General features: G+C 37.7%; 1 protein-coding gene across 4 annotated transcripts in view; it reads left to right on the top strand.

The window, feature by feature from the left end:
• GTF2A1L (general transcription factor IIA subunit 1 like) overlaps positions 1-27,395 on the top strand; it is a 168,208-nt gene that overhangs the window by 23,982 nt on the left and 116,831 nt on the right. For 3 of the 4 annotated variants that reach the window (XM_045162234.1, XM_044925896.2, XM_044925895.2), the window contains 2 exons: positions 11,073-11,333; positions 12,022-12,111. In XM_045162234.1, the coding sequence (XP_045018169.1) occupies positions 11,073-11,333; positions 12,022-12,111 (351 nt within the window). Of the gene's footprint in view, positions 1-11,072; positions 11,334-12,021; positions 12,112-25,918; positions 26,127-27,395 lie in introns of those variants that run through there. The other variant, XM_025261001.3, reaches the window with a different exon arrangement.

A 27,395-nucleotide genomic window follows, 5' to 3' on the forward strand; every position in this document is an offset into this window, starting at 1 on the left:
GAATTGTGATGGTGGGAAGATTATGTGAGAAAATCAGTGTGAAGTGCTCAGCAGCATACTTCCTAGCACATGGTAAGAACTCAGTGCACATTTGCTATGATCTCTGCTCCTCTTGGCTACCATAGACTTACCCAGCATACAGCCCGCTTGCCATGTCACTGACTGCCCATCAAGCTACAGGATAAAATTTAAACTCCTTGTGAAAAAACATTAATAGAAACCTCGATTAAATACAGTTGGGAGACCTGCAGGGGGCACTCTTCACACCCAGTGCTGATGGCAGAGCCCAGCTAGAAGAAAGACCCTTCATGTTTCCTGACAACAACTTAACCAATGAAAAGCAGTGGGATCTTTGTTTACTGCAGCTTTCCCAAATTCTTCTTTCTATAAGCTCTCTTCCCTCGAGGGGACTTGCGCATAGCCTCCCATGGTTGCACACCCCACATCTCTGCTGATCCTGAGTAACCCTGTCTATGCTGAGAAATACCTGGCAGTCTCCTTCTCCTAGGCCGGCACTCAGTGTGGCGCACAAGGACCTCCATGCTTTCTGCGTTTCTTTCTTACTCTTCCTTCCTTTCGTACCTACTGCTTTATTGGGAACAACAAACCGCGAGCAATTAGCTATGTTGACTTTGTTGTTTCCTGCCTCTCTTTGGTTTTGCTGTCCTCTCAGCTTTGTGCCTGGATTTTTCTCCCACCATCCTTCCTTATGGTTAATTCCTACTTAGCCATTTATTACTTTCTCCAGAAATCTTATTTTAATACCTTTCTACCTAAGCACTCCCCTTTTATTATTAGCTTGGATGTATCTCTTCTGTATCATCATAGCCCCTTAAGCATGTATCTGTCATAATGTAGTGAAAAGATACGTTACAATGTCCTCTGTGCATGGAGAGGTATATTTTATTAATATCTGTGGACCCAACACCTGAGGGGGAAAGATATATATGCATATTAGAATATAAACTTTAAAAGGGAGGATCTGTGACTAGTTTATTTGGCTCAATAATTCTCAGCTCTGGCTAAATATTAGAATTATTGTGTGCAGGCATGCTAAGTTGCTTCAGTCGTGTCTGGCTCTTTGTGACCCTCTGGACTGTAGTCTGCCAGGCTCCTCTGTAGCTGGGATTCTCAGGCAAGAATACTGCAGTGCGTCACCATGCCCTCCTCCTGGGGATCTTCCTGACCCAGGGGTAGAACCCGCGTCTCTTACCTCTCCCGCGCTAGTGCCACTTGGGACACCCATTAGAACTATTGGGACATTAAAAAATTCCAAATCCATTCTGATATTCCTCTAAGATAAATCATCATACTGATAGTTATTTGAATTGATGATTTAGTTAATTGAGCACATATTTTTTAAGTCACTATATGATACTTCTAAATGAATATCTCTTAATCAGATTTTAAAACTCAGCAGCGGCCACAGGACTGGGAAAGGTCAGTTTTCATTCCACTCCCAAAGAAAGGCAATGCCAAAGAATGTTCAAACTGCCACACAATTGCACTCATCTCACACACTAGCAAAGTAATGCTCAAAATTTTCCAAGCCAGGCTTCAACAGTACATAAACCATGAACTTCCAGATGTTAAAGCTGGATTTAGAAAAGGCAGAGAAACCAGAGATCAAATTGCCAACCTCAAAAAAGCAAGAGAGTTCCAGAAAAACATCTACTTCTGCTATATTGAGTATGTCAAAGCCTTTGACAGTGTGGATCACAATAAACTGTGGAAAATTCTTCAAGAGATGGGAATACCAGACCACCTGACCTGCCTCCTGAGAAATCTGTATGCAGGTCAAGAAACAACAGTTACAACTGGACATGGAACAACAGATTGGTTCCAAATTGAGAAAGGAGTACGTCAAGGCTGTATATTGTCACCCTGCTTAATTAACTTATATGCAGAGTATGTCATGAGCAATGCTGGACTGGATGAAACACAAGCTGGAATCAAGATTGCCGGGAGAAATATGAATAACCTCAGATATGCAAATGACATGACCCTTATGGCAGAAAGTGAAGAAGAACTAAAGAGCCTCCTAATGAAAGTGAAAGAGAGTGCAAAAGTTGGCTTAAAGCTCAACATTCAGAAAACTAAGATCATGGCATCTGGTCCCATCACTTCATGGCAAATAGATGGGGAAACAGTGGAAACGGTGACAGACTTTACTTTTTGGGCTCCAAAATCACTGCAGATGGTGACTGCAGCCATGAAATTGAAAGACGCTTGCTCCTTGGAAGAAAAGTTATAACCAACCTAGATAGCATGTTAAAAAGCAGAGACATTTCTTTGCCAACAAAGTTGTGTCTAGTCAAAGCTATGGTTTTTCCAGTAGTCATGTATGGATGTGAGAGTTGGACTATAAAGAAAGCTGAGCACTGAAGAATTGATGCTTTTGAACTGAACTGTGGTGTTGGAGAAGACTCTTGAGAGCCCCTTGTACAGCAAGGAGATCCAACCAGTCCATCCTAAAGGAAATCAGTCCTGACTATTCATTGGAAGGACTGATGCTGAAGCTCAGACTCCACACCTTGACCACGTGGTATGAAGAACTGACTCATTTGAAAAGACTCTGATGCTGGGAAAGATTGAAGGTGGGAAGAGAAGGGAGAGACAAAGGATGAGATGGTTGGATGGCATCACTGACTCAACGGACATGAGTTTGAGTAAACTCTGGGATTGGTGATGGACAGGGAGGCCTGGCATGCTGCACTCCATGGGATTGCAAAGTTGGATACGACTCAATGACTGAACTGACCTGATGTGATGTTTTTATTTCTTTGTAGGAAAAAGCCAATTTAACAAAATCTATTTTTTGTATTTGTCAAAATATGTTGAGATATATTTCACCCCAGGTAAGAGTAGAGTGGCATGGGATGATCTTGTACATAGCTAGGTAATAAATAATCATTGCCATTGCTTTATGGGAGATACTTGGTTCAATTTCTGTTAAGAATTAAAGAAGATGTACCCTGCCATCATGATTATTGTTGTTCAATCGCTAAGTCGTGTCTGACTCTTTGTGACCCCATGTACTGCAGCATGCCAGGCTTCCCTGTCCTTTACTATCTCCTGAAGTTTGTTCAAACTCATGTCCATTGAGTCAGTGATGCCATCCAACCATCTCATCTTCTGTCATCACGTCCCCTTCTCCCGCCTTCAATCTTTCCCAGCATCAGGGTTTTTCTAATGAGTTGGCTTTTCACATCAGGCAGCCAAAGTATTGGAGTTTGAGCTTCAGCATCAGTCCTTCCAAAGAATATTCAGGACTGATTTCCTTTAGGATGAATTGGTTGGCTCTCCTTGCTGTCCAAGGGGCTCTCAAGAGTCTTCTCCAACACCACAGTTCAAAAGCATCAATTCTTTGGCTCTCAGCTTTCTTTATGGTCCAACTCTCACATTCATACATGACTACTGGAAAAACCATAGCTTTGACTAGACAGACCTTTGTTGGAAAAGTAATGTCTTTGCTTTTTAATATGCTGTCTAGGCGTTGGTTATAACTTTTCTTCCAAGGAGCAAGCGTCTTTTAATTTCATGGCTGCAGTTACCATCTACAGTGATTTTGGAGCCCATGAAAATAGTCTTCCACTGTTTCCACTGTTTCCCCATCTATTTGCCATGAAGTGATGGGATCAGATGCCATGATCTTAGTTTTCTGAATGTTGAGTTTTAAGCCAACTTTTTCACTCTCCTCTTTCACTTTCATCAAGAGGCTCTTTAGTTCCTCTTTGTTTTGGCTGTAAGGGTGGTGTCATCTGCATATCTGAGGTTATTGATATTTCTCCTGGCAGCCTTGTTTCCAGCTTGTGCTTCATCCAACCTGTTGTTCAGTGTAGAGTTTTTAAAATATATTCTGTATATGAACTCTGTATCAGATACATAATTTGCAAATATTTTCTCCTATTTTGTGGGTTTCTTCTTCACTTTGTTGATAGTATCCTTTGATACACAAATGTTTTAATTTTGATGAAGTCTGTTTTATCTTTTTTTTTTCCTTTTTGCCTGTGCTTTTGGTATCATATCTAAGAAACCATTCCCAAATTCACTGTCATGAAGATCCTCCTCTATGATTTTTTTCTGAGTCTTGCAGTTTTAGGTCTCATGTTTTAGTTTTTAATCCATTTTGAGTTAATTTTTGTATATGGTGTAAGGTAAGGGCTCAGCTTCATCCCTTTGCATGTAGATATTTACTTTTCATAGCATTTGTTGAAAAGACTGTTGTTTCCTTGTTTAACAGTCTTGTTATTTTTATTGAAAATCATTTGACCATACATGTGAGAGTTTATTTCTGGGTTCCCTGTTTCACTGGTCTTATTTCTGTCTTTATGAAAATACACTGTTTTTGACTACTGTAGTTTTATATTATGCTTTGAAGTCAGTATATGTGGGACCTCCAGCTTATATTTTCTTTTTCAAGACTGTTTTTGTTATTCAACATCCTTTGAGATTCCATGTGAATTTCAAGATGGATTATTCCATTCACACCAAAAATGTCATTTGGATTTTGATAGGGATTACACTGAATCTTAGATGCCTTTGCATGCATGCTAAGTCGCTTCAGTCATGTCCAACTCTGTGCAACCCCATAGACAGCAGCTCACGATGTTCCTCTGTCCATTGGATTCTCTAGGCAAGAACACTGAAGTGAGTTGCCATTTCCTTCTCCACTTAGATGCCTTGGGTAGTACCAATATCTTAATATTCAATATTAACTTCTAATCCATGAATGTGGAGTTTATTCCCATTTAGTGGTGTCATTTTTGACTTCTTTTTGCAGTGTTTTGTATTTTTTAGTGAACAAGTCTTTTCCTCCTTGGTTATGTTTATTCCTAAGCGTTCTATTTGATGGTATTGTAAATGGAATTGCTTGCTTTGTGTTCAGGTTGTATGTATATAAATGCAACTAATTTTCTTATTTTTTTTTCTGTACCTTTTGCTGAATTTGTTCTAACATTGTGTGTGTGTGTGTGTGTGTGTGAAACTTTTGGGGTTTTGTACATAATAAGATGTCATCTGCAAACAGAGCCGGTTTTACTTCTTCCTTTACAATTTGGATGCCTTTTATTTCTTTATCCTATTTGATTGCCCTAACTAGGTTATGTTGAATAGAAGTAGCAAGAGTGGGCAGGGCACCTTGGATGAAAAGGAAAAGCTTTCTTTTCACCAGTGTATTAGCTGAGGTCTTCTCATAGTTTGCATTTATTCAGTTCAGTCAGTTCAGTTCAGTCGCTCAGTCATGTCCGACTCTTTGCGACCCCATGAATCGCAGCACGCCAGGCCTCCCTGTCCATCACCAACTCCCAGAGTTCACTCAGACTCGCGTCCATCGAGTCAGTGATGCCATCCAGCCATCTCATCCTCTGTCGTCCCCTTCTCCTCCTGCTCCCAATCCCTTCCAGCATCAGAGTCTTTTCCAATGAGTCAACTCTTCGCATGAGGTGGCCCAAGTACTGGAGTTTCAGCTTTAGCATCATTCCTTCCAAAGAACACCCAGGACTGGTCTCCTTCAGAATGGACTGGTTGGATCTCCTTGCAGTACATGGGACTCTCAAGAGTCTTCTCCAACATCACAGTTCAAAAGCATCAATTCTTCAGTGCTCAGCTTTCTTCGCAGTCTAACCCTCACATCCATACATGACCACTGGAAAAACCATAGCCTTGACTGACCTAGAGCCAGACATCCTGGAATGTGAAGTCAAGTGGGCCTTAGAAAGCATCACTACGAACAAAGCTAGTGGAGGTGATGGAATTCCAGTTGAGCTATTCCAAATCCTGAAAGATGATGCTGTGAAAGTGCTCCACTCAATATGCCAGCAAATTTGGAAAACTCAGCAGAGGCCACAGGACTGGAAAAGGTCCGTTTTCATTCCAATCCCAAAGAAAGGCAATGCCAAAGAATGCTCAAACTACCACACAATTGCACTCATCTCACATGCTAGTAAAGTAATGCTCAAAATTCTCCAAGCCAGGCTTCAGCAATACGTGAACCGTGAACTTCCTGATGTTCAAGCTGGTTTTAGAAAAGGCAGAGGAACCACAGATCAAATTGCCAACATCTGCTGGATCATGGAAAAAGCAAGAGAATTCCAGAAAAACATCTATTTCTGCTTTATTGACTATGCCAAAGCCTTTGACTGTGTGGATCACAAAAAACTGGAAAATTCTTTAAGAGATGGGAATACCAGACCACCTGATCTGCCTCTTGAGAAATTTGTATGCAGGTCAGGAAGCAACAGTTAGAACTGGACATGGAACAACAGACTGGTTCCAAATAGGAAAAGGAATTCGTCAAGGCTGTATATTGTCACCCTGCTTATTTAACTTATATGCAGAGTACATCATGAGAAACGGTGGACTGGAAGAAACACAAACTGGAATCAAGATTGCCGGGAGAAATATGAATAACCTCAGATATGCAGATGACACCACCCTTATGGCAGAAAGTGAAGAGGAACTCAAAAGCCTCTTGATGAAAGTGAAAGAGGAGAGTGAAGAAGTTGGCTTAAAGCTCAACATTCAGAAAATGAAGATCATGGCATCCGGTCCCACCACTTCATGGGAAATAGATGGGGAAACAGTGTCAGACTTAATTTTTCTGGGCTCCAAAAATCACTGCAGATGGTGACTGCAGCCATGAAATTAAAAGACGCTTACTCCTTGGAAGGAAAATTATGACCAACCTAGATAGCATATTCAAAAGCAGAGACATTTCTTTGCCAACAAAGGTTCATCTAGTCAAGGCTATGGTTTTTCCAGTGGTCATGTGTGGATGTGAGCGTTGGACTGTGAAGAAAGCTGAGAGCCGAAGAAATGATGCTTTTGAACTGTGGTGTTGGAGAAGACTCTTGAGAGTCCCTTGGACTACAAGGAGATCAGTCCTGGGTGTTCTTTGGAAGGAATGATGCTAAAGCTGAAACTCCAGTACTTTGGCCACCTCATGCAAAGAGTTGACTCATTGGAAAAGACTCTGATGCTGGGAGGGATTGGGGGCAGGAGGCGAAGGGGACGACAGAGGATGAGATGGCTGGGTGGCATCATTGACTCGATGGACATGAGTCTCAGTGAACTCCGGGAGTTGGTGATGGACAGGGAGGCCTGGTGTGCTGCGATTCATGGGGTCACAAAGAGTTGGACATGACTGAGCGACTGAACTGATCTGATGTGATCTGACTAGACGGACCTTTGTTGGCAAAGTGATGTCTCTGCTTTTGAATATGCTATCTAGGTTGGTCATAAGTTTCCTTCCAAGAAGTAAGCGTCTTTTAATTTCATGGCTGCAGTCACCATCTGCAGTGATTTTGGAGCCCCAGAAAATAAAATCTGACACTGTTTCCCCATTTATTTCCCATGAAGTGATGGGACCAGATGCCATGATCTTAGTTTTCTGAATGTTGAGCTTTAAGCCAACTTTTTCACTCTGCTCTTTCACTTTCATTATGTTGAGGCAATTTCTTTCTATTCCTTGTGTGAATTCTTTTAAATCATGAAAAGGTGTTGAATTTTTCAAATGCTTTTTCTGCACTAATTTAGATGATTGTGTAGTTTTTTCCACCTCTTCATTCTGTTAATGTGTTAATATTAATTTTTCATGTTTTGAACCACCTTTGCATTTCAGGAATAAATCTGACTTGGCCATGGTGTATGATCCTTTTAATGTGCTATTGAATTTTGTTAGTATTTTGTTGAGAATTTTTTTTTTTTTGGCTGTACTGTGCTACTTGTGGGATCTTAGTTCCCTGACTGGGGATTGAACCTAGCCCTTGCAGTGAGAACTCAAGAGTCCTATCACTGGACCATTAGGAAATTCCCTTCTTGAGGATTTTTGAGGATTGAGGTTATAAAAGTAGAATTCTTTTTTTTTTTTTTTTCAGCTTTCTTTTTTTTTTTTTTTTTAAATTTTATTTTATTTTTAAACTTTAGTGAAGTCATCTGGTCCTGGGCATTTCTTTGTTGAGAGATTTTTGATGACTAAATTCAATCTCATAATTGGTTATAAGTCTGTGTATATTTTCTCTTTCTTCATGATTCAGTCTTGGCAGGTTATGTGTTTTTAGGAATTTGTTCATTTCATGTAGGATATCCAGCTTGTTGGCATGCAGTTAGTCATAGTATTCTCTTACAGTTCTTATTATTTCTGTAAAATAAGTAGTAAAATTTCATTACTTCTGATTTTAGTTTTCTTTATCAGTTGAGTCATATATTTATCAATTTTATTGATCTTTTTGAAGAAATAACTCCTGATTTTATTTTCTCTATTGTTTTCCTTTTCTTTATCTCTGCTTTACTTGGTATTATTTCCTTCCTTCTACTAGCTTTGGGCTTTATTATTTCTTCTTTTTCTAGTTTCTTAAAATTATTAATAATTTGAGATCTTTCTTCTTTTTTTAATGCAAACATTTACAGCTATCAGTTTCCCTCTGAGCACTGTTTTGCAGTATCGCATAGGTTTTGGTGTGTTGTGTTTTCATTTGTCTCAAGATATTTTTTATCTTTTGACAAAAGATTCTGATTCTTTTGATTTCCTCTTTGATCCATTGGTTTTTTTTTTAGACTGTTCTTTAACTTCTCTATCCTTCTGCTTTTATTTCTGGTTTCATTCCATTTGTGATCAAAAAAAGATACTTTGTATGATTTCAGTCTTTTTTGTGGCCTAACTTACCAGCCTATCCTGGAGAATTTTCTGTGTGAACTTGAGAAAAATGTGTGTCCTGCTGCTTTGCATATTTTGTTTATGTTTGTTAGGTGTAATTAGTCTGTCATGTTCAAGTTCTTTATTTCCTTATTGATATTCTGTCTTGTGGTTCTATTCATTATTGAAAGTGCAGTATTGAAATGTCCTACTATTATTGCAGAGCTATTTCTCCCTTTTTGTTGCATATATTTAGGAGCTCTGATGTTTGGTGCATATATGTTTATAATTGTTATATTTCCTTGATGAATTGATCCTTTTATCATAATATAATTTCTTTGTTTTTAACAGTGTTTGGCTTAAAGTCTATTTTGTCTGATATTAGCATAGTTTCCCCAACCCTTGTGGTTACTATTTGCATGGAATATCTTTTTCCATAGTTTTACTTTTGACCTGTGTGTGTCTTCCGTTTAAGTTGAGTCTCTTGTAGACAGCATATTGCTGGGTACTGTTTATCCATTCTGCCAAACTGTTACTTTTGATTAGGGAGTTTAATCTATTTACATTTAAAGTAATTACAGATAGGGGAGGAGTTATTCTTGCTATTTTGTTATTTTCTGTGTGTCTTTTAGCTTTTTTGACCTTCATTTCTTCCCTTATTATATTCTTTTGTGTGTAGTTGATTTTTTGTAATGACACATTTTGATTCCTTTCTCATTTCTTTTGTGTGTATTCCACGTTTTCTTTGTGATTAAAGTTGTTAACAGTCTATTTTGAACTGATATCAACTTTAATTTCATGTAAATACTCTGCTCCTTTTTATTATTTCCTTGTTTGCTATGAGCTTAATTTGGTCTTCTCATTTTAATTTCTTAAAGTGGAATTTTAGGTCAGCGATTTGAGACTTGTTTCTTTTCTTATATAATCATTTAATGCTATAAAATTCCCTCTACGCAGTGCTTTAGGTTCATCTCAAGTTTTACAATATCATGGTTTTGTTTGCATTCAGTTAAAATTATGTTTTAATTTTCCTTGTGACTTATTCTTTGACCCATGGGTATTTAGAAATGTGTTGTTTAGTTTGTAAATATTTGAGGATTTTCCAGATCTTTATATTACTGATTTCTGGTATAATTCCTTTTGCTAAGTGAACATATACTTTGTATGTGTTATATTTGTCAAGGTTTGTTTTATGGTCCAGAATATGATACATCTCATGAACATTCTGTGTGCTCTTGAAAAGAATGTGCGTTTAGCTCTTTGGGAGTAGAGTTTTCTGTAAATGCCAGTTAGGTTATGTTGGTTCATTGTGTTGTTCAGGTTTTCTACATTCTTACTGACTTTCAGTCTACTTTTTAAATTGATTACTATGGAGAGGAATGTTGAATTCTCCAGCTATAATTGTGGATTTGTCTGTTAATCTTTTCATTTCTGTCAGTTTCAATTTATATTTTCTTTTAGTGTTTGGCTTATTCTAGTTAGTACAGTCCTTTATATTTTTAATTTATCCATTAAACGTGATGTCACTTGTCCTTTCTACTTTGTTGAATTATTGTTTGAAATAAAACAGTTAAAACTTTAGAGGTATTATTTAATTTTAAATTAGTTTGTATAAAAGCTGATACTTTTTTTTCTGGGCTTTCTTTTTTTAAAAAATTACTTATTTTAAATGAAACAAAGATGAATATTTTTAATAATAAAAGGTACAGTTCACCAAGAAGATAGACATCATAAACCACTAGAATATCAGAAGAAATATAAGGGAAAATAAAAAAATATATAATCATAGTAAGACATATGAACATTTCTCTGAGAATATTTTATCAAATGCAGAAAAAATAAGAATAAGAGCATCTTGAAATGTCATTTATAATTTAAATGTAATAGATTTATATTTAATTTATATTAATCATATCCTACACAAATATATTTAAAATTTTGTATCTCATAGGTTGTTATTAGATGTCCATAGGACATTTAGAAAAACTGGCAAAAAGAAAGTAGAATTCTTTTTTGTGTGACACATGTTATATGTATAAACATGTTAATTTTGAAATTATTTTCCATTATAGGTTATTATAAGATATTGACTATAGTTCCCTGTGCTATATAGTTAACCTTTGTTGCTTGTTGCATATCTTTTTAAAATTAGAAATGTATAAAAACTGATAAATATTACCTGAAAGCAGACAACTGATTTCTGTCTATGTATGACTGCGAGTTTATTTACAATTTAAATATAAATTTATCCCCATATTACAAAGAAATGCTAACAATGTTCTAAAATTCAAAATTAGGGAACATCACCTGACTAGGGAGAAATATATTTTAAGAAGCCACTTACAAAATCCTTATGTAATTTTATATTTTGCTGATTCAGTGTTTTGTATACTTCCTTTGACTTACAAAACTTTATTGCATTACTTTCTATTTTTAGGATTCCAGTTCTCAGATGGATTTAAGCATTCGGGTAACTGATGGTGACGTTAATGAGATAATTCAAATAGGTGGAACTGGAGATACATCTTCCAATGATGAAATAGGAAATACAAGAGATGTAGATGAGAATGGATTGCTAGGGATTACTGATGCAGGAGACCTGAAGGTAACTGAAGAAGAAACTGGCAGTGTATCAAATGAAGATTCAAGTGTAAACAGTAGTGATAATGAAGACCCTGAGATAGACCTTTTGGAAGAAGTAAGGATTATTTTTGAGTTGAAAGTTTTAAAAATTTATAGCATTTGTGTTCTAATATACTTTGGAACCAAGAGGAATAACAGTTCAGATCAATGCTGTCTTTAGTCTTTAAAGTGAGACTTACTTGTATTTGTACTTGTATTTAAGCTTTTGACCTTAAGCTGCAATGTAAATCAGTATTAAGTATTTAGGAATCAGTTACTATATTTGTTAGTCTTAACTAGAGGTAGTGGGAGTTTGAAGGGATGGGAGTGAGGTTAAAGAAGGCAGCCAGGGTAGAAGCATAATGTTTTGCTCTAATCCTAATATATGCCATGAACTCTTTGTGGAATGTGATAATTAAGAAGCATAAATGTTATTAGCTATCGTTTATGGTGGCCTTACATATGTGCCAGGTACCATACTAAATCGTATTGCCTTTTGTTATTTAACATTCCACTGCCCTATGGCTCTTATTACTGTTCTCATTTTGCAAATGAGAAAACTGAGCTATGAGGAGTTTTAATAGCTTGCCAAATAGGTCAGTCTTGTGGTTGTTGAGTGGCCAAACTGGGAGTCAAACTCAGGCTGTTTGACTTTTAAGCATAGTACTATTCTTTGCACTTGGGAGAGACAGAATATGTCCCTCTATCTTTAAAAAATTCAGAGTATCATAAAATTCATTAATGTGACTATCTTTCATCTTTAGGACCCTTTAAATTCTGGAGATGATGTTAGTGAGCAGGATGTGCCAGACCTGTTTGACATGGATAATGTGATTGTCTGTCAGTATGATAAGGTACTGTACTCACCTTTTAGACTTTGGATTGATTAATTGCATTTATAGGAGAAAGTAAGCAAAATGACAGGAAATACTACGATGAGTTTTTATTCAGTTAAATTAATCTCAAACAGATAGTTAATTCTATAAATTTGAGGGGTATTTTGGGTCTAACACTGTGCTGTGTGGTCTCAGTGATACCAAAAAAGTGACAGTCCTTGTCTTAAAGAGGGGACAATCTTATTGAAGCAAGATGTTTCTGTATGGAATAATAGAATGGCATACAATAAGATGGTAGGTAAATCAAAAGCTAAAATATGTGACAGATAAATCAAATACTAAAATACATGGCATGTAAATCAAATACCAAGATGAGTGGCATGTAAATCAAATGCTAAGATAAGTGGCACAGACAGTTAAGTCCTAGAAGTGGCTGGGAAATGCAAGAAATCATTTGTAGTTGGAGTTCTCCACAAATCCTTCCTGGGTGATGTGGGGCTTTTAAATAGGTCTTGAATGATTTGTAGGATGTAGATAAGTATGGAGAGTAGGCATTCAGGAGAGTAGAATAGCCTAATAAAAAGCAGAGAAATGAATGCATGTAGAATTATAAGGAACAGTGAAGAGACAACTCTGCCTTGAATAAAGTGTTTTCCTTTTGAATACTTTAGGAAATGAGGCTGGGTGGGGGACAGAGGTTGAAGCAGATTGGAAAACCCAAAATCCTGGTAGGGAAAATTCAAACTTGATTTGGTGGACATTAGCCCTCTAAGGATGATATTGAGAAGATTTCAATTGGGTTTAAAAACTGGCTTTGTTAATTTGGAAGTGGCAAATAGTAAGAAGAACAGGGATGGTGCCTAAAGTATCAGAGCCCAGACTAAAGATGGAAGCATAGAACATAGAAGAATTAGAGATTATGTTGGAAGAATCACTGGACTTTCAATACTATGTTGAAGAGAAGTGGTGAGAGTGGGAATCTTTGTCTTGTTCTAGATTTTAGCAGGAAGGCTTTCAGCTTTTCACTGTGGAGTATTATATTGGCTGTGGGTTTGTCATAAATAGCTTTCATTATATTGAGACATGTTCCCTCTATACCCCCTTTCATAAGGGTAATCATTTTTAATCATGAATGGGTGTTGAATTTTATCAGATGCTTTTTCTGTTGAGAGGATCACATGGTTTTTGTCCTTTCTTTTGTTAATGTGGTATATCGTATTGATTGGTGTGTATTAAACCATCCTTGTGCACCTGGGATGAATCCAGCTTGGTTGTGGTGTGTGAACTTTTTTTACGTGTTATTGGATTTTGTTTGAGAGAGATGCAAATCAAAGCTACAGTGACGTACCACCTCATATCAATCAGAATGACCATCATTAAAAAGTCTACAAATAACAATTGCTGGAGGGGGTGTGGAGAAAAGGGAAACCCTCCTACACGGTTGGTGGGAATGTAAATTGGTATAGCCACTATGGAAAACAGTATGGCGGTTCCTCAAAAAACTAAAATTAGAGTTGCCATATGATTCAGCAGTCCCACTCTTGGGCACTTATCTGGACAAAACTGTAATTCGAAAAGATACCTGCACCCCAATGTTTATAGAAGCACTGTTTACAATCCAATAGCCCAGCACATGGAAACAATCTAAATGTGTACCTACAAAGGAATGGATAAAGAAGATTTGGTACATATACACAATGGAATATTACTCAGCCGCAAAAAAGAATGAAATAATGCCATTTGCAGCAGCATGGATGGACCTAGAGATTGTCATACTGAGTGAAGTAAATCAAAGAAAGAAATACCATATAATACCACTTACGTATGGAATCTAAAATACAACACAAATCAACACATCTATGAAATGAAAACAGACTCACAGATGTAGAGAACAGACTTGTTGCCAAGGAGTGGGGGTAGCGGAGGGAAGGATTGGAAGTTTGGGATTAACAGAGATAGAATATTATACATAGGATGGATAAATGACAAGGTCCTGTTGTACAGCACAGGGAACCGTATTCAATATCCTGTGACAAACTATAATGGAAAAGAATATGAAAAAGAATATATATGTGTGTGTGTGTATAAACTGAGTCACTTTGCTGTACAGAAGAAATTAGTGCAACACTGTAAATGAGCTATACTTCAGTAAAATTAAGAAAAAGAAAAAAGAATCATTGGGATCTAGTAATTAGCTGGATATGAGAGAGTGATTGACAAGGGAGAGCTAAAGATGCCCTATACACTTTACCTATTTAAAGTGTACAATTCAGTGATTTTTAGTATATTTATGGATATGTGTAACCATTGTTATTGTTCAGTTGCTCAGTCGTGTCCGACTCTTTGTGACCCCATGGACTGCAGCACATCAGGCTTCCCGGTCCTTCACTGTCTCCCAGAGTTTGCTAAAGCCCATGTCCATTGAGTTGATGATGCCATCCAACCTTCTCATCCTCTGTCACCCCCTTCTTCTGCCTTCAATCTTTTCCAGCATCAGGGTCTTTTTCAGTGAGTCAGCTCTTCGCATCAGGTGGTCAAAATATTGGAGCTTCAGCATCAGTCCTTCCAATGAATATTCAAGACTGATTTCCTTTAGGATTGACTGCTTTGATATCCTTGCTGTCCAAGGGACTCTCAAGAGTTTTCTCTAGCACCACAGTCTGAAACTGTTAGCACAGTCAATTTTAGAAAATTTTCATCACCTGAGAAAGAAAGCCTATTGCCTTTAGTTTTCACTCCCATACTGCTCCATTTCCTCCCATCCTCAGTAGTAAGGCACTGCTAATGTACTTTCTGTCACTGTAGATTTCCCTATTCTGGAGTTTTATATGAAAAGAATTTATAATAGGTGGTATTTTATAACCGATTTCCTCTGCCACACACAGTGTTTCAAGATTCATCCATATCATGGCTTGTAACAGTTCTTCATTCCTTTTTACTGATGTATATTAGTTCTTTGAATGGATATACCACAATTTGCTTATCCGTTCATCTGCTGAGTGACATTTGAGTTTTTTCTAATTTTTGGCTATTATGAAGAATTTTGCTATAAATATTCAAGTTTTTTTTTTGCGAATATATATTTTTGTTTCTCTTGGTATATACCTAGCAGTGGAATTCCTGGGTCATACAGTAATAATTTAACGCACTATCAGACTATTTTCCAAGATGGCTGTACTGTTTTTTCATTCCTGTTAGTAGTGTATGAGGATTTAGATTGCTTCACATTCTCACTAACACTTGTTATCTGACTTTTTGATTCTAGCCATCCTAGTGAGTATAAAGTGGTATCTGGTGGTTTTGAGTTGCATTTCCCTGATGACTAATACATATTTATACCTTTCACTTTTTTCAGTAACAATTTCAATATACTCAGGAAAACAGAAGATGATATTTTGAATTGCTGTAAAAATAAATCCTTTTCTCTAAAAATAGGTTCTTCTCTCCTATAACATTTTATATATATAGAAAGTGGGAATTTATATGCTAGTAAACATAAACATAAGAAGGAAGAGGTAATAGAAAAGGAACTGGTCTTGGTTTGAAACTGTTCAGATTCTTATTCTTATAAATAGTGTATTGCATTCTATAAACAGTGTGTTGCATTATATAAGGCATTAGATTATATTTGCATTCCACAGAGTCACAAATAGTTTTCTAGACCATTATGGATCAGATCAGATCAGTCGCTCAGTCGTGTCCGACTCTTTGCGACCCCATGAATTGCAGCACGCCAGACCTCCCTGTCCATCACCAACTCCCAGAGTTCACTCAGACTCACGTCCATCGAGTCAGTGATGCCATCCAGCCATCTCATCCTCTGTCGTCCCCTTCTCCTCCTGCCCCCAATCCCTCCCAGCATAAGAGTCTTTTCCAATGAGTCAACTCTTCGCATGAGGTGGCCCAAGTACTGGAGTTTCAGCTTTAGCATCATTCCTTCCAAAGAAATCCCAGGGCTGATCTCCTTCAGAATGGACTGGTTGGATCTCCTTGCAGTCCAAGGGACTCTTGAGAGTCTTCTCCAACACCACAGTTCAAAAGCATCAATTCTTCAGCACTCAGCCTTCTTCACAGTCCAACTCTCACATCCATACATGACCACTGGAAAAACCATAGCCTTGACAAGATGAACCTTTGTTGGCAAAGAAATGTCTCTGCTTTTGAATATGCTATCTAGGTTGGTCATAACTTTCCTTCCAAGGAGTAAGCGTCTTTTAATTTCATGGCTGCAGTCACCATCTGCAGTGATTTTGGAGCCCAGAAAAATTAAGTCTGACACTGTTTCCACTGTTTCCCCATCTATTTCCCATGAAGTGATGGGACCAGATGCCATGATCTTCGTTTTCTGAATGTTGAGCTTTAAGCCAACTTTTGCACTCTCCTCTTTCACTTTCATCAAGAGGCTTTTGAGTTCCTCTTCACTTTCTGCCATAAGGGTGGTGTCATCTGCATATCTGAGGTTATTCATATTTCTCCCGGCAATCTTGATTCCAGTTTGTGTTTCTTCCAGTCCACCGTTTCTCATGATGTACTCTGCATATAAGTTAAATAAGCAGGGTGACAATATATAGCCTTGATGTACTCCTTTTCCTATTTGGAACCAGTCTGTTGTTCCATGTCCAGTTCTAACTGTTGCTTCCTGACCTGCATACAGATTTCTCAAGAGGCAGATCAGGTGGTCTGGTATTCCCATCTCTTTCAGAATTTTCCACAGTTTATTGTGATCCGCACAGTCAAAGGCTTTGGCATAGTCAATAAAGCAGAAATAGGTGTTTTTCTGGAACTCTCTTGCTTTTTTGGTGATCCAGCGGATGTTGGCAATTTGATCTGTGGTTCCTCTGCCTTTTCTAAAACCAGCTTGAACATCAGGAAGTTCACGGTTCACATATTGCTGAAGTCTGGCTTGGAGAATTTTGAGCATTACTTTACTACCATGTGAGATGAGTGCAATTGTGTGGTAGCTTGAGCATTCTTTGGCATTGCCTTTCTTTGGGATTGGAATGAAAACGGACCTTTTCCGGTCCTGTGGCCACTGCTGAGTTTTCCAAATTTGCTGGCATATTGAGTGGAGCACTTTCACAGCATCATCTTTCAGGATTTGGAAAAGCTCAACTGGAATTCCATCACCTCCACTAATACAGTATCCTTAGTGGTACTGCACTGTGGAAAATAGCTTGCAGTTAATTAACACAGTGCTTTATATTTTTCAAAGTATTTTTAAAAAGCATTTATTTGTCTGTTTGAGGCTTTAGTTGTGGCTTGCAGGATTTCTCTGCATCATGTGAGATCTTTTGTTGCAGTGTATGGACTCAGTAGTTGTGGTACCGGGTGAGTTGCTCTGTGGCAGGTGTAATCTTAGTTTCCCGACCAAGGATTGAACCCATGTCCCGTGCACTGCAAGGCAGATTCTTAACCACTAGACCACTAGGGAAGTCCCCAAAGTATTTTCTTATACATTGTCTTTTGCCAACAACCTGTGAGGTAGATAGAAAGAGTGGTGTTTGATATTAGTGTTACCAGGTGGCACAGTAGTGAAGAATGTTCCTGCCAATGCAGAAGATGCAGGTTTGATCTCTGGGTCAGGAAGATCCCCTGGAGTAGGAAATTGCAACTCGGTCCAGTATTCTTTCCTGAAGAATTCCACGGACAGAGGAGCCTGGCAGGCTACACAGTCCATGGAGTTGCAGAGTCGGACACGACTGAGGATGTAGCATGCTAATAAATCTAGTTGTCTGAGGGCACTCTAACTAGTGAATATTTTAAGAACAATACAAAACCAGGACATTGGGGGAACTACTGAAAAGTTTTTGAAAAGGAAGTGAGAAAGTTGGAAGATAGCTAGCAAAGAGAATATATCTGCAATCAAAGTGGGATTATAAAGTAATTAGCCTCCAATTAAAGTAAATAAATTTAAATTAAAAAAAAACAAGGTGGGATGGGAGGAACCATTGTTTTAGTGAATTTTTATGAAAGAATAACTTTCAAGTTCTGGTTACTAGTTGTCTTATTTGAAGAAGTATTGAATGTAACCAAACTCAAGTAAATTGAAAAACTTCAGTAATAGTCTTGTAAGGGCTTTACTGCTTAGTGTGTTTTGAAGGCCAGTAGTATCAGTTCCCCTGGGAGAGTGTTAAAAATAAGGAATTTTGAGTCTTATCCTAGAGTACTGGATCAAAAGTGCATTTTAACAAGACTCCCAGGTGATTTTCATGCTCATTAAACTTTGAGAAGAGCTGGGTTTTTTGTTTGCTTTTCAGTATATTTTATCTGACTTTGATTATCATATGAGATTTAACTTTAAAATTTATAAGCTAACAGTCAAGGGAAAAACTTTGAGATTAAGATGTGCAGTGAAAAAGGGTTAAATGAAGGTCACTGATAAACATGCGGAATGAAAGTTATGGACATACTATTTCAGAGGCAGAGAGAATGTATATGATTAATATAAAGATTAAAATAATAAAGATATTATAGGGAAGATTAATGGTGAAATGAAACATTTTATTATAGTTAGGAGTGTTCTGTGTTATAAATAGGATACTATTTATAGTGGAATGTGAAACTATTTAAATATGTTCCATTTTCATTTAACAGTTTAGCTGACTTTGTCCCTTAGATGCTAGTATTACCAGGTAATTACTAGTGTGTAGCACAGTATCTCTCTCTCTCTCTTTTGTTTTTTGAATAGATATTGCATACACATTGTTAAAATACCTAAATACTATAAAAGGTGTACCATAAGGACTCTGGTACCCAGTCCTTCCCATCTGCTCTTCCTACCAGTAGCTCCCTGTCACTGCCTTCAGTGCAAAGAAGTAACCAGTTACATTAATTTCTTTATATATTTAGTCTCTTTATTCAAGTAGAGCCTAAAGGGGTAGCATAGACAACACTATATTTTGCAACTTGTCTTTTAAGAGATTAGCAATATATCTTAGAAATCTTTGTCTGGATATTTTTATAACTGTGTAATATTCCATTGTGGAATTATTAAAATTTCTTTAACTCATCTCTTATTTGAGCTATTTTTCAGTTGTTTGCTATTGAATGACCATGTACATAAAATAAACATTTCATATGTGGGCAGTTTTATCTATTAAATAAATATCTATAAGTGGAATTACTGGGTTAAAGGGCAAATATATTTGGTTAGATATTGCCAGAATGCTCTCCTGGAGGTTATTCCAGGATATATGCCTATTACAGTGTTTGAGAGTCCTCCTTTTTCTACAGCTTTGCCAATGGAGTGTAATGAGACATTTGGATCTTTGTTATTATGAAAGGTGAAAAATGATACTTTGCTGACATTAACTTTTTGTGTGTTATGAACCATTTATATTTAATTTTATGTGAACTGCTTGTTCATAACTTTTGTCTGTTTTATTTGTATTTATTTCTAATTGGAGGATAATTGCTTTACAATGTTGTGTTGGTTTCTGTGTACAACAACGTGAATCAGCCATAAGTATACATGTATACCCTCTCTCTTGAGCCTCCCTTTCACCCTTTTAGGTTGTCATAAAGCACGGAGCTGACCTCCCTGTGTTATACAGCAAATTCCCATTAGGTATCTAATTTACATATGGTAATGTGTATATTTCAATGCTACTCTCTCAATTTGTCCCACCCTCTATGTTTTAAAAAATTGAATTATTAGTCAGTTTATTGATTCCTAAGAGTTCTGTATTATTTTAGGAGAGATTAGCTCTTGGTTAGTGCAAAAATAGTTGTTCCTCAGTTATTTGCTTTCAATGCTTTTTCTTCCTTTCAAGCAGATGTTGAACTTGTCAACCTTTATTTTATGGCTTCTGAATTTTGAGTCATGAATAGAAAGTTCTTTTTTACCTCAGGATTTTAAAGGGATTCACCCATGTTTTCCTCTAGTATTTCTTTGGTTTCTTTTAAAAAATGTAAGTCTTGATTGATGGAGCCATTTTTCTTGGTGTGACAGGTGATTTCAAATTTTTTCCCAGATGGCTACCCAGTTTTCTTAATATTGCTTATTGATAAGTCTATTTTGTCTCCACTTAAAAGAGAATGATTTCTTTATATCTACTGAAGTTCAGTATTTTGAATTTACTCCTTGATTTTCTGTTTTGTCTCATTGGGTTGTCCATTAACCTCTGCTACATTGCTTTAATTGTTTTGAGGTTTTTAATATCTTTATTTTTTAAAATTTATTTGTTTTAATTGGAGGCTAATTACTTTACAATATTGTAGTGGTTTTTGCCATACATTGACATGAATCAGCCATGGGTGTACACGTGTTCCCCATCCTGAATCCCCCTCCCACCTCCATCCCCATCCCATCCCTCAGGGTCATCCCAGTGCACCATCCCTGAGCACCCTGTCTCATGCATCAAACCTGGACTGGCGATCTGTTTCACATATGATAATATACATGTTTCAATGCCATTCTCTCAGATCATCCCGCCCTTGCCTTCTCCCACAGAGTCCAAAAGTCTGTTCTTTACATCTGTGTCTCTTTTGCTGTCTTGCATATAGGATCATCGTTACCATCTTTCTAAATTCCATATATATGCATTAGTATACTGTATTGGTATTTTTCTTTCTGACTTACTTCACTCTGTATAATAGGCTCCAGTTTCATTCACCTCATTAGAACTGATTCAAATGTATTCTTTTTAATGGCTGAGTAATATTCAATTGTGTATATGTACCACAGCTTTAATATCTTGTAAGGCTGGTATTTCTTCATATTCTTTTCCAGAGTTTTCTTGGACATTCTTATTTATTTCTCTGTATTGACTTAAGAATCAGCTTCTTTGGTTAAAAAAAAAAAAAAACCTGTTGATATTTTCCCTGAGATCACATTAATAGAATTTGGTATTTTAGTAATACTGAGGAGGAGTGGGTTGCAGTTTTGGATGTGATGTCCAGGGGAGGCTTTACTGACAATGTGATAGGGTAAAGATCGAAAGAATGTAAGAGAATGAGCCATGAGGATATTTGGATATAATCATTTCAGACAGAGGGAACAATAAATACATAAGTCCTGAGGTAGAAGAATACCTGTGTGTTCAGGGAACAGTGAGGAGACCAGAGCATTAAGTGAGGGGAAGAACATTAAGTGAGAGGAATGACCTTTTAGGCCATTTTAAGGACTTTATTTTTGAATGAGAAATCATTGGAGAGTTTGAGCATAGAAATGATATCTGATTTATGTTTTTAACAGGGCAACTCTGGCTACCATGTTTAGAGTAGACTTAGTGGGGGACAAGGGTGAAAATAGGGAAACGTGTCATGGAACATATCAGTCCAGGTGAGAGGGGATGGTAGCTGAAACAAGAGTAATAGTCACGGAGGTGGTGTAAATGGTTGGAATATGAATATGGCTTGCAGGTATATGAGGTGTGAGTAAAGATTATGTCCAGAGTAATAGACATGGATGTGGTGGAAATGGTTGGAATATGAATATGGCTTGCAGGTATATGAGGTGTGAGTAAAGATTATGTCCAAGATTTCTTGTCTGAATGAGTGGCCATTCCCCACTGAGATGGGGAAGACTGTGAAGTTCAGGGGAGAATGTATATCAGTGTCCTTGTTTTAAACTTGCTTGAGATGTTTATTGGACATTCAGGAAGATGTGTTGAAGCAGTTGAATGAGAATCAGAGTTTTAAGGGAGATGTATGAGCTGGGGTTATAAATTGTGGGAGTCATAGTTGATATTTAAAACCATGAGATTAGATAAGATCACCAAGAGAGTGATATAAACAGGAAGAAGAGTCCTGGTACACTCTAAAAGTGAGGCGAGGGAGAGAGACGGAGAAATCAGTATAGAAAACAAAGGAATGGTCAAAGAAATGGAATAGAAAGAAGTGGAAAACCAGGAATGTTCTGGAAGCCAAATGAGGAAAATATTTCAAAAAGGAGAGTGTATTTAATGGTGCCAGTAGTCGAGTATTTGTAAAATTTATTACTAACTATGCTATGTCTTTTTTTGCTACAGGAAACAGGCTGTTTATAACTGTTGCTTGTATATGTGAAAACTATGAATTTCTATATATTAATTTTGTACCAATACTGAATTCTTGTTTAGTCATTTTTAATTGATTATCTTAGATTTTTCAGATATCCAGTCATTGTGTCTGCAAATTTATTTCATCTTTTTCAGTTTTCATATCTCTTCAGTTCAGTTCAGTCGCTCAGTCGTGTCCAACTCTTTGCGACCCCATGAATCTCAGCACACCAGGCCTCCCTGTCCATCACCAACTCCCAGAGTTCACCCAAACTCACGTCCATCGAGTCAGTGATGCCATCCAGCCATCTCATCCTCTGCCGTCCCCTTTTCCTCCTGCCCCCAATCCCTCTAATTATGTTGTCTAGTACCAATTGTACTCTCCTTTTGTCTGCTATATTGGCTAGTACCTCTACAGTGAAAAGTTAGATAATAGTTTTCTTGTCTATGTTCTGACTTGAGTGGGAATATTTTTAGGATTTTCCTCACTAAGCACTAAGTCACAGCTTTTGGGTTGAGGTAGGGGAGAGAGAGAGAGAGAGAGTGTGTGTGTGTGTGTGTGTGTATTCTTAGGACATAGTGTTTCTTAAAATGCTTGAGTTTTATCAAAAGCTTTTTCAGCATCATTGGGGATGATTATATTATTTGTCTCCTTAGGTCTAGTAATACAGTTTTTATACTAATGAGTTCCTAATGTTGAACCATGGTTGCATTTCTAGAATAAATATAGAAAATAATTAATAAATGTAGTCACTTGATAAAGGTAATGGTAAGAGTTGTTGCTGCTTCTGCTATTTTTCTTTTCCTGATATTGGTCAGATTTTATCATTTCTGTTAAGGATTCTGTTGTCATGGTTGTGTTCCCTGAGACCAAAGATAAGTGCACATGAAAATTAGAAAATCAAAACCCAGAGAAGAAATTTTCCATCGTTAGGACATTTCCCCCCTCCCCACACAAATGGAGGACTTATCCTTTGTATTTTCTTGTGCCTCCCCAAATGCATCTGTATACTAGACACAGGGTTTTCTTCCTCAGTTTGACTATTTGCAGTCAACAACTAGGTTTAATTTTTACTCTTGATTTCAGAGCATGTATTTCTAAGCTTTTTAAATAGTCACTTGTGATTTACCCAGAAGTAACAATAATTGTATGATTTCTTACCTATTAAGACGGTAAAATTTTCTAGTTTTTATCTTGTATCAGCCTGGTTTACTGAATCTAAAGAATAGCCAGTAGAATCTGATAGATTATAAGCTATATTTTCTGACCTTGCTCAGTGTGTTCTTTAGGACTATTGACTTTCTTCTTCAAAATGAAACACAACTATTTTTATCATTCTTGATATTAACTGCATCCTCTCTATTCCTTTGCAGATGTAGTGACCTCTGCTGTTCTTGAGCAATCCAGGCATGCCCCTCTCAGGACTTCTGTTCTCTTTGCCTATAATGCTCTCTGGTCAACATATTCTTTTTCTGTCTTTGCTCATATTTTGCCTCAAGCTCCCACTGATGCTTCTACTTAAAATTGTAACCCCATCTCTGTGTTCGTGATACTCTTTTTTCCTGATCTATTTTTCATAACACTTCCCAGGTGGTGCTAGTGGTAAAGAACCTGCTTGTCAATGCAGGAGACATAAGAGACATGGGTTCGATCCCTGGTCGGGAAGATCCCCAGGAGGAGGGCATGGCAACCCACTCCAATATTCTTGCCTGGAGAATCCCATGGACAGAGGGACCTGGCAGGCTACAGCCCATAGGGTTACAGAGAGTCAGATGCGACTGAAGCAACTTAGCTTGCATGCACACCACTTTTTATTAGTCTGTGGAGTTTATGGTTTTATTGGCTTTGTTTTTCCCATCCTTAGTAAAATGTAAACTCTTCAAAGACAGTAATTTTTTTCCTGTTCTAAAAAAAAATTATATATTTTCCTTTTTAAAAAACTAATAAATCTCTAGTGCTTAAAGCAATACCTGATACATAGGAACTCAGCAAATATTTGCTGAATTAATGAATAAACTATCCTAAAGAGATTTGGAAAACTCAGCAGTGGCCACAGGACTGAAAAAGGTCAGTTTTCATTCCAATCCCAAAGAAAGGCAATGCCAAAGAATGCTCAAACTACTGCACAATTGCACTCATCTCACACACTAGTAAAGTAATGCTCAAAATTCTCCAAGCCAGGCTTCAGCAATATGTGAACCGTGAACTTCCAGATGTTCAAGCTGGTTTTAGAAAAAGCAGAGAAACCAGAGATCAAATTGCCAACATCTGCTGGATCATGGAAAAAGCAAGAGAGTTCCAGAAAAACATCTATTTCTGCTTTATTGACTATGCCAAAGCCTTTGACTGTGTGGATCACAATAAACTGTGGAAAATTCTTCAAGAGATGGGAATACCAGACCACCTGACCTGCCTCTTGAGAAACCTGTATGCAGGTCAGGAAGCAACAGTTCGAACTGGACATGGAACAACAGACTGGTTCCAAATAGGAAAAGAAGTATGTCAAGGCTATATTGTCACCCTGCTTATTTAACTTATATGCAGAGTACGTCATGAGAAACGCTGGGCTGGAGGAAGCACAAGCTGGAATCAAGATTACTGGGAGAAATATGAATAACCTCAGATATGCAGATGACACCACCCTTATGGCAGAAAGTGAAGAGGAACTAAAAAGCCTCTTGATGAAAGTGAAAGAGGAGAGTGCAAAAGTTGGCTTAAAGCTCAGCATTCAGAAAACGAAGATCATGGCATCTGGTCCCATCACTTCGTGGGAAATAGATGGGGAAACAGTGTCAGACTTAATTTTTCTGGGCTCCAAAATCACTGCAGATGGTGACTGCAGCCATGAGATTAAAAGACGCTTACTCCTTGGAAGGAAAGTTATGACCAACCTAGATAGCATATTCAAAAGCAGAGACATTACTTTGCCAACAAAGGTCCGTCTAGTCAAGGCTATGGTTTTTCCTGTGGTCATGTATGGATGTGAGAGTTGGACTGTGAAGAAAGCTGAGCACCGAAGAACTGATGCTTTTGAACTGTGGTATTGGAGAAGACTCTTGAGAGTCCCTTGGACTTCAATGAGATCCAACCAGTCCATTCTGAAGGAGATCAGTCCTGGGTGTTCTTTGGAAGGACTGATGCTAAAGCTGAAACTCCAGTACTTGGGCCACCTCATGCGAAGAGTTGACTCATTGGAAAAGACTGTGATGCTGGGAGGAATTGGGGGCAGGAGGAGAACAGGACGACAGAGGATGAGATGGCTGGATGGCATCAGCGACTTGATGGACATGAGTTTGGGTGAACTCCAGGAGTTGGTGATAGACAGGGAGGCCTGGAGTGCTGCGATTCAAGGGGTTGCAAAGAATTGGACATGACTGAGCAACTGAACTGAACTGAAAGAGATTTTATTTATAAAGAACTCCCTGGTGGTCCAAAACTTAAGAATTTTCCTTCCAATGCAGGGGATATGGGTTCTATCCCTGGTCAGGGAGCTAAGATCCCATATGCTGTGGAGCAGCTAAGCCCACACATCACAACTAGAGAGCCCACATGCCACAACTGTTGAAACCCACATGCTCTGGAGCCTGCACACCACAACTGCTAAGCCTGTGAGCCACAGCTGGAGAATTCCTGCACTGCAACAAAGGATCCTGCATGACACAATGAAGATCCTGCATGCCACAACTAAGACCCAAGGCAACCAAATAAATAAGTAAATAAATAAATATAAAAAAAAAAAGAACTCCCATTTAGGGTCACAATAATCCCATGGGATATGCAAAGAAATGTAAATAATCTTTTAACTTCTTAATTTGATTAATTTAGACTGTTTTTCTCCCTCCAGATTCATCGAAGCAAGGACAAATGGAAATTCTATCTGAAAGATGGTGTTATGTGTTTTGGAGGGAGAGATTATGTATTTGCAAAAGCCATTGGTGATGCAGAGTGGTGAAACTTACGAGCTCAGTACATCATAAACATCAGAGGAACTATATCACATATTGTTCACTGTATGGAATTTAATAAAATTATAATTCAGATGCAGATACAAATATACAATGTTACATTTCTTTCATTTTATATTTCAAACTGTTTAACAGATTTTTATTTTTTAACCCTCATTGTACCACTACAAAGCACAGATGTATTAGGTGTGATGTAGCATGGAGAAATTTCATATTTCTGTAATTCTGAAGTAAAATTTAAGTCAGACTCCAGTTCTCCAATATGGCAAGGTCAGTATCAGTTATGAGACTGGGGCTGGTGTTCCTCCCACTGCTCAGCAAACCATGTTACAAAAGATCCTGGAGAGTCTTGTGAGTACCTAGATATTCAGGAAGGCATCTCTAGATAAAACTAGTCTACATTTATCACTGACAGTATGCTGATTGTGCAAGCCCAGATGGGTCCTTGGAGACAGATGCCTCAGTTGAGCCTACAGTAGAACATGAAAATCTTTGTCGATGCCAGGATCCCTAGAGCCAAGGATTAGCCTCTGGGTTTATCTTGTGGCCAGACCATTCTTCTTTGTACCCGATATTTCCCTGGGGAATTCTAGGGAGTGGGTTAGGTTTCCATTTTAATTCTTAGAACTTCATATTTCTGTCTTCTTCCTTCATCTCTAATTTTTTCCTACTTTTCTTACAGTGGAAGACTCCTTTGCAAAGTCTTATAACATCAAACATAATGTCTCTCTTCATTTTTCCTAACAGGGAATTCCCTCATTGAGTTTAGGCTTTCTAAATCAAAAGTCAAGAAGAGATGTTCTCTTCAGGAACCTTCTATTTTGGTGAGACAATCTCATTTGATAACAGAAGACCTGGATAATTCTTAAAATCAGAGAGTGGAAACAAAATAGCTCTCATTTTCTTAACACCAATGAAAACAGAGCAAATTAATATTTCAGTAAACTATTCTGCAATATTCTCTTTCTTAGTAATAGATTCAAATTCCTTAAAGGAAACTTTTCCCCATTATACTGCTGCTTTTAGTGGATGGAGTGTGTGTGTGTGTGTGTGTGTGTGTGTGTGACTCAGTCATGTCTGACTCTTTGCAAACCTATGGACTGCCATAGGTTTGGACATAGGAGACTGCCAGGCTCCTCTGTCCATGGAATTCTCCAGGCAAGAATACTGGAGTGGGTAGCCATTCTTTCTCCAGGTGATCCTCCTGACTCAGGGATTGAACCGAAGGTCTCCTGCATTGCAGGCAGATTCTTTACTGTCTGAGCCACCAGAGAAACATGGTCTCTAAGTTTAGGATCCCTACTTTTGGCCCTAAATAGTGTTCTCCACTCGGACTTCCCTTGTGGCTCAGGTGGT

This window comes from Bubalus bubalis, chromosome 12 (genome assembly GCF_019923935.1).
Source record: "Bubalus bubalis isolate 160015118507 breed Murrah chromosome 12, NDDB_SH_1, whole genome shotgun sequence".
NCBI lineage: Eukaryota > Metazoa > Chordata > Mammalia > Artiodactyla > Bovidae > Bubalus > Bubalus bubalis.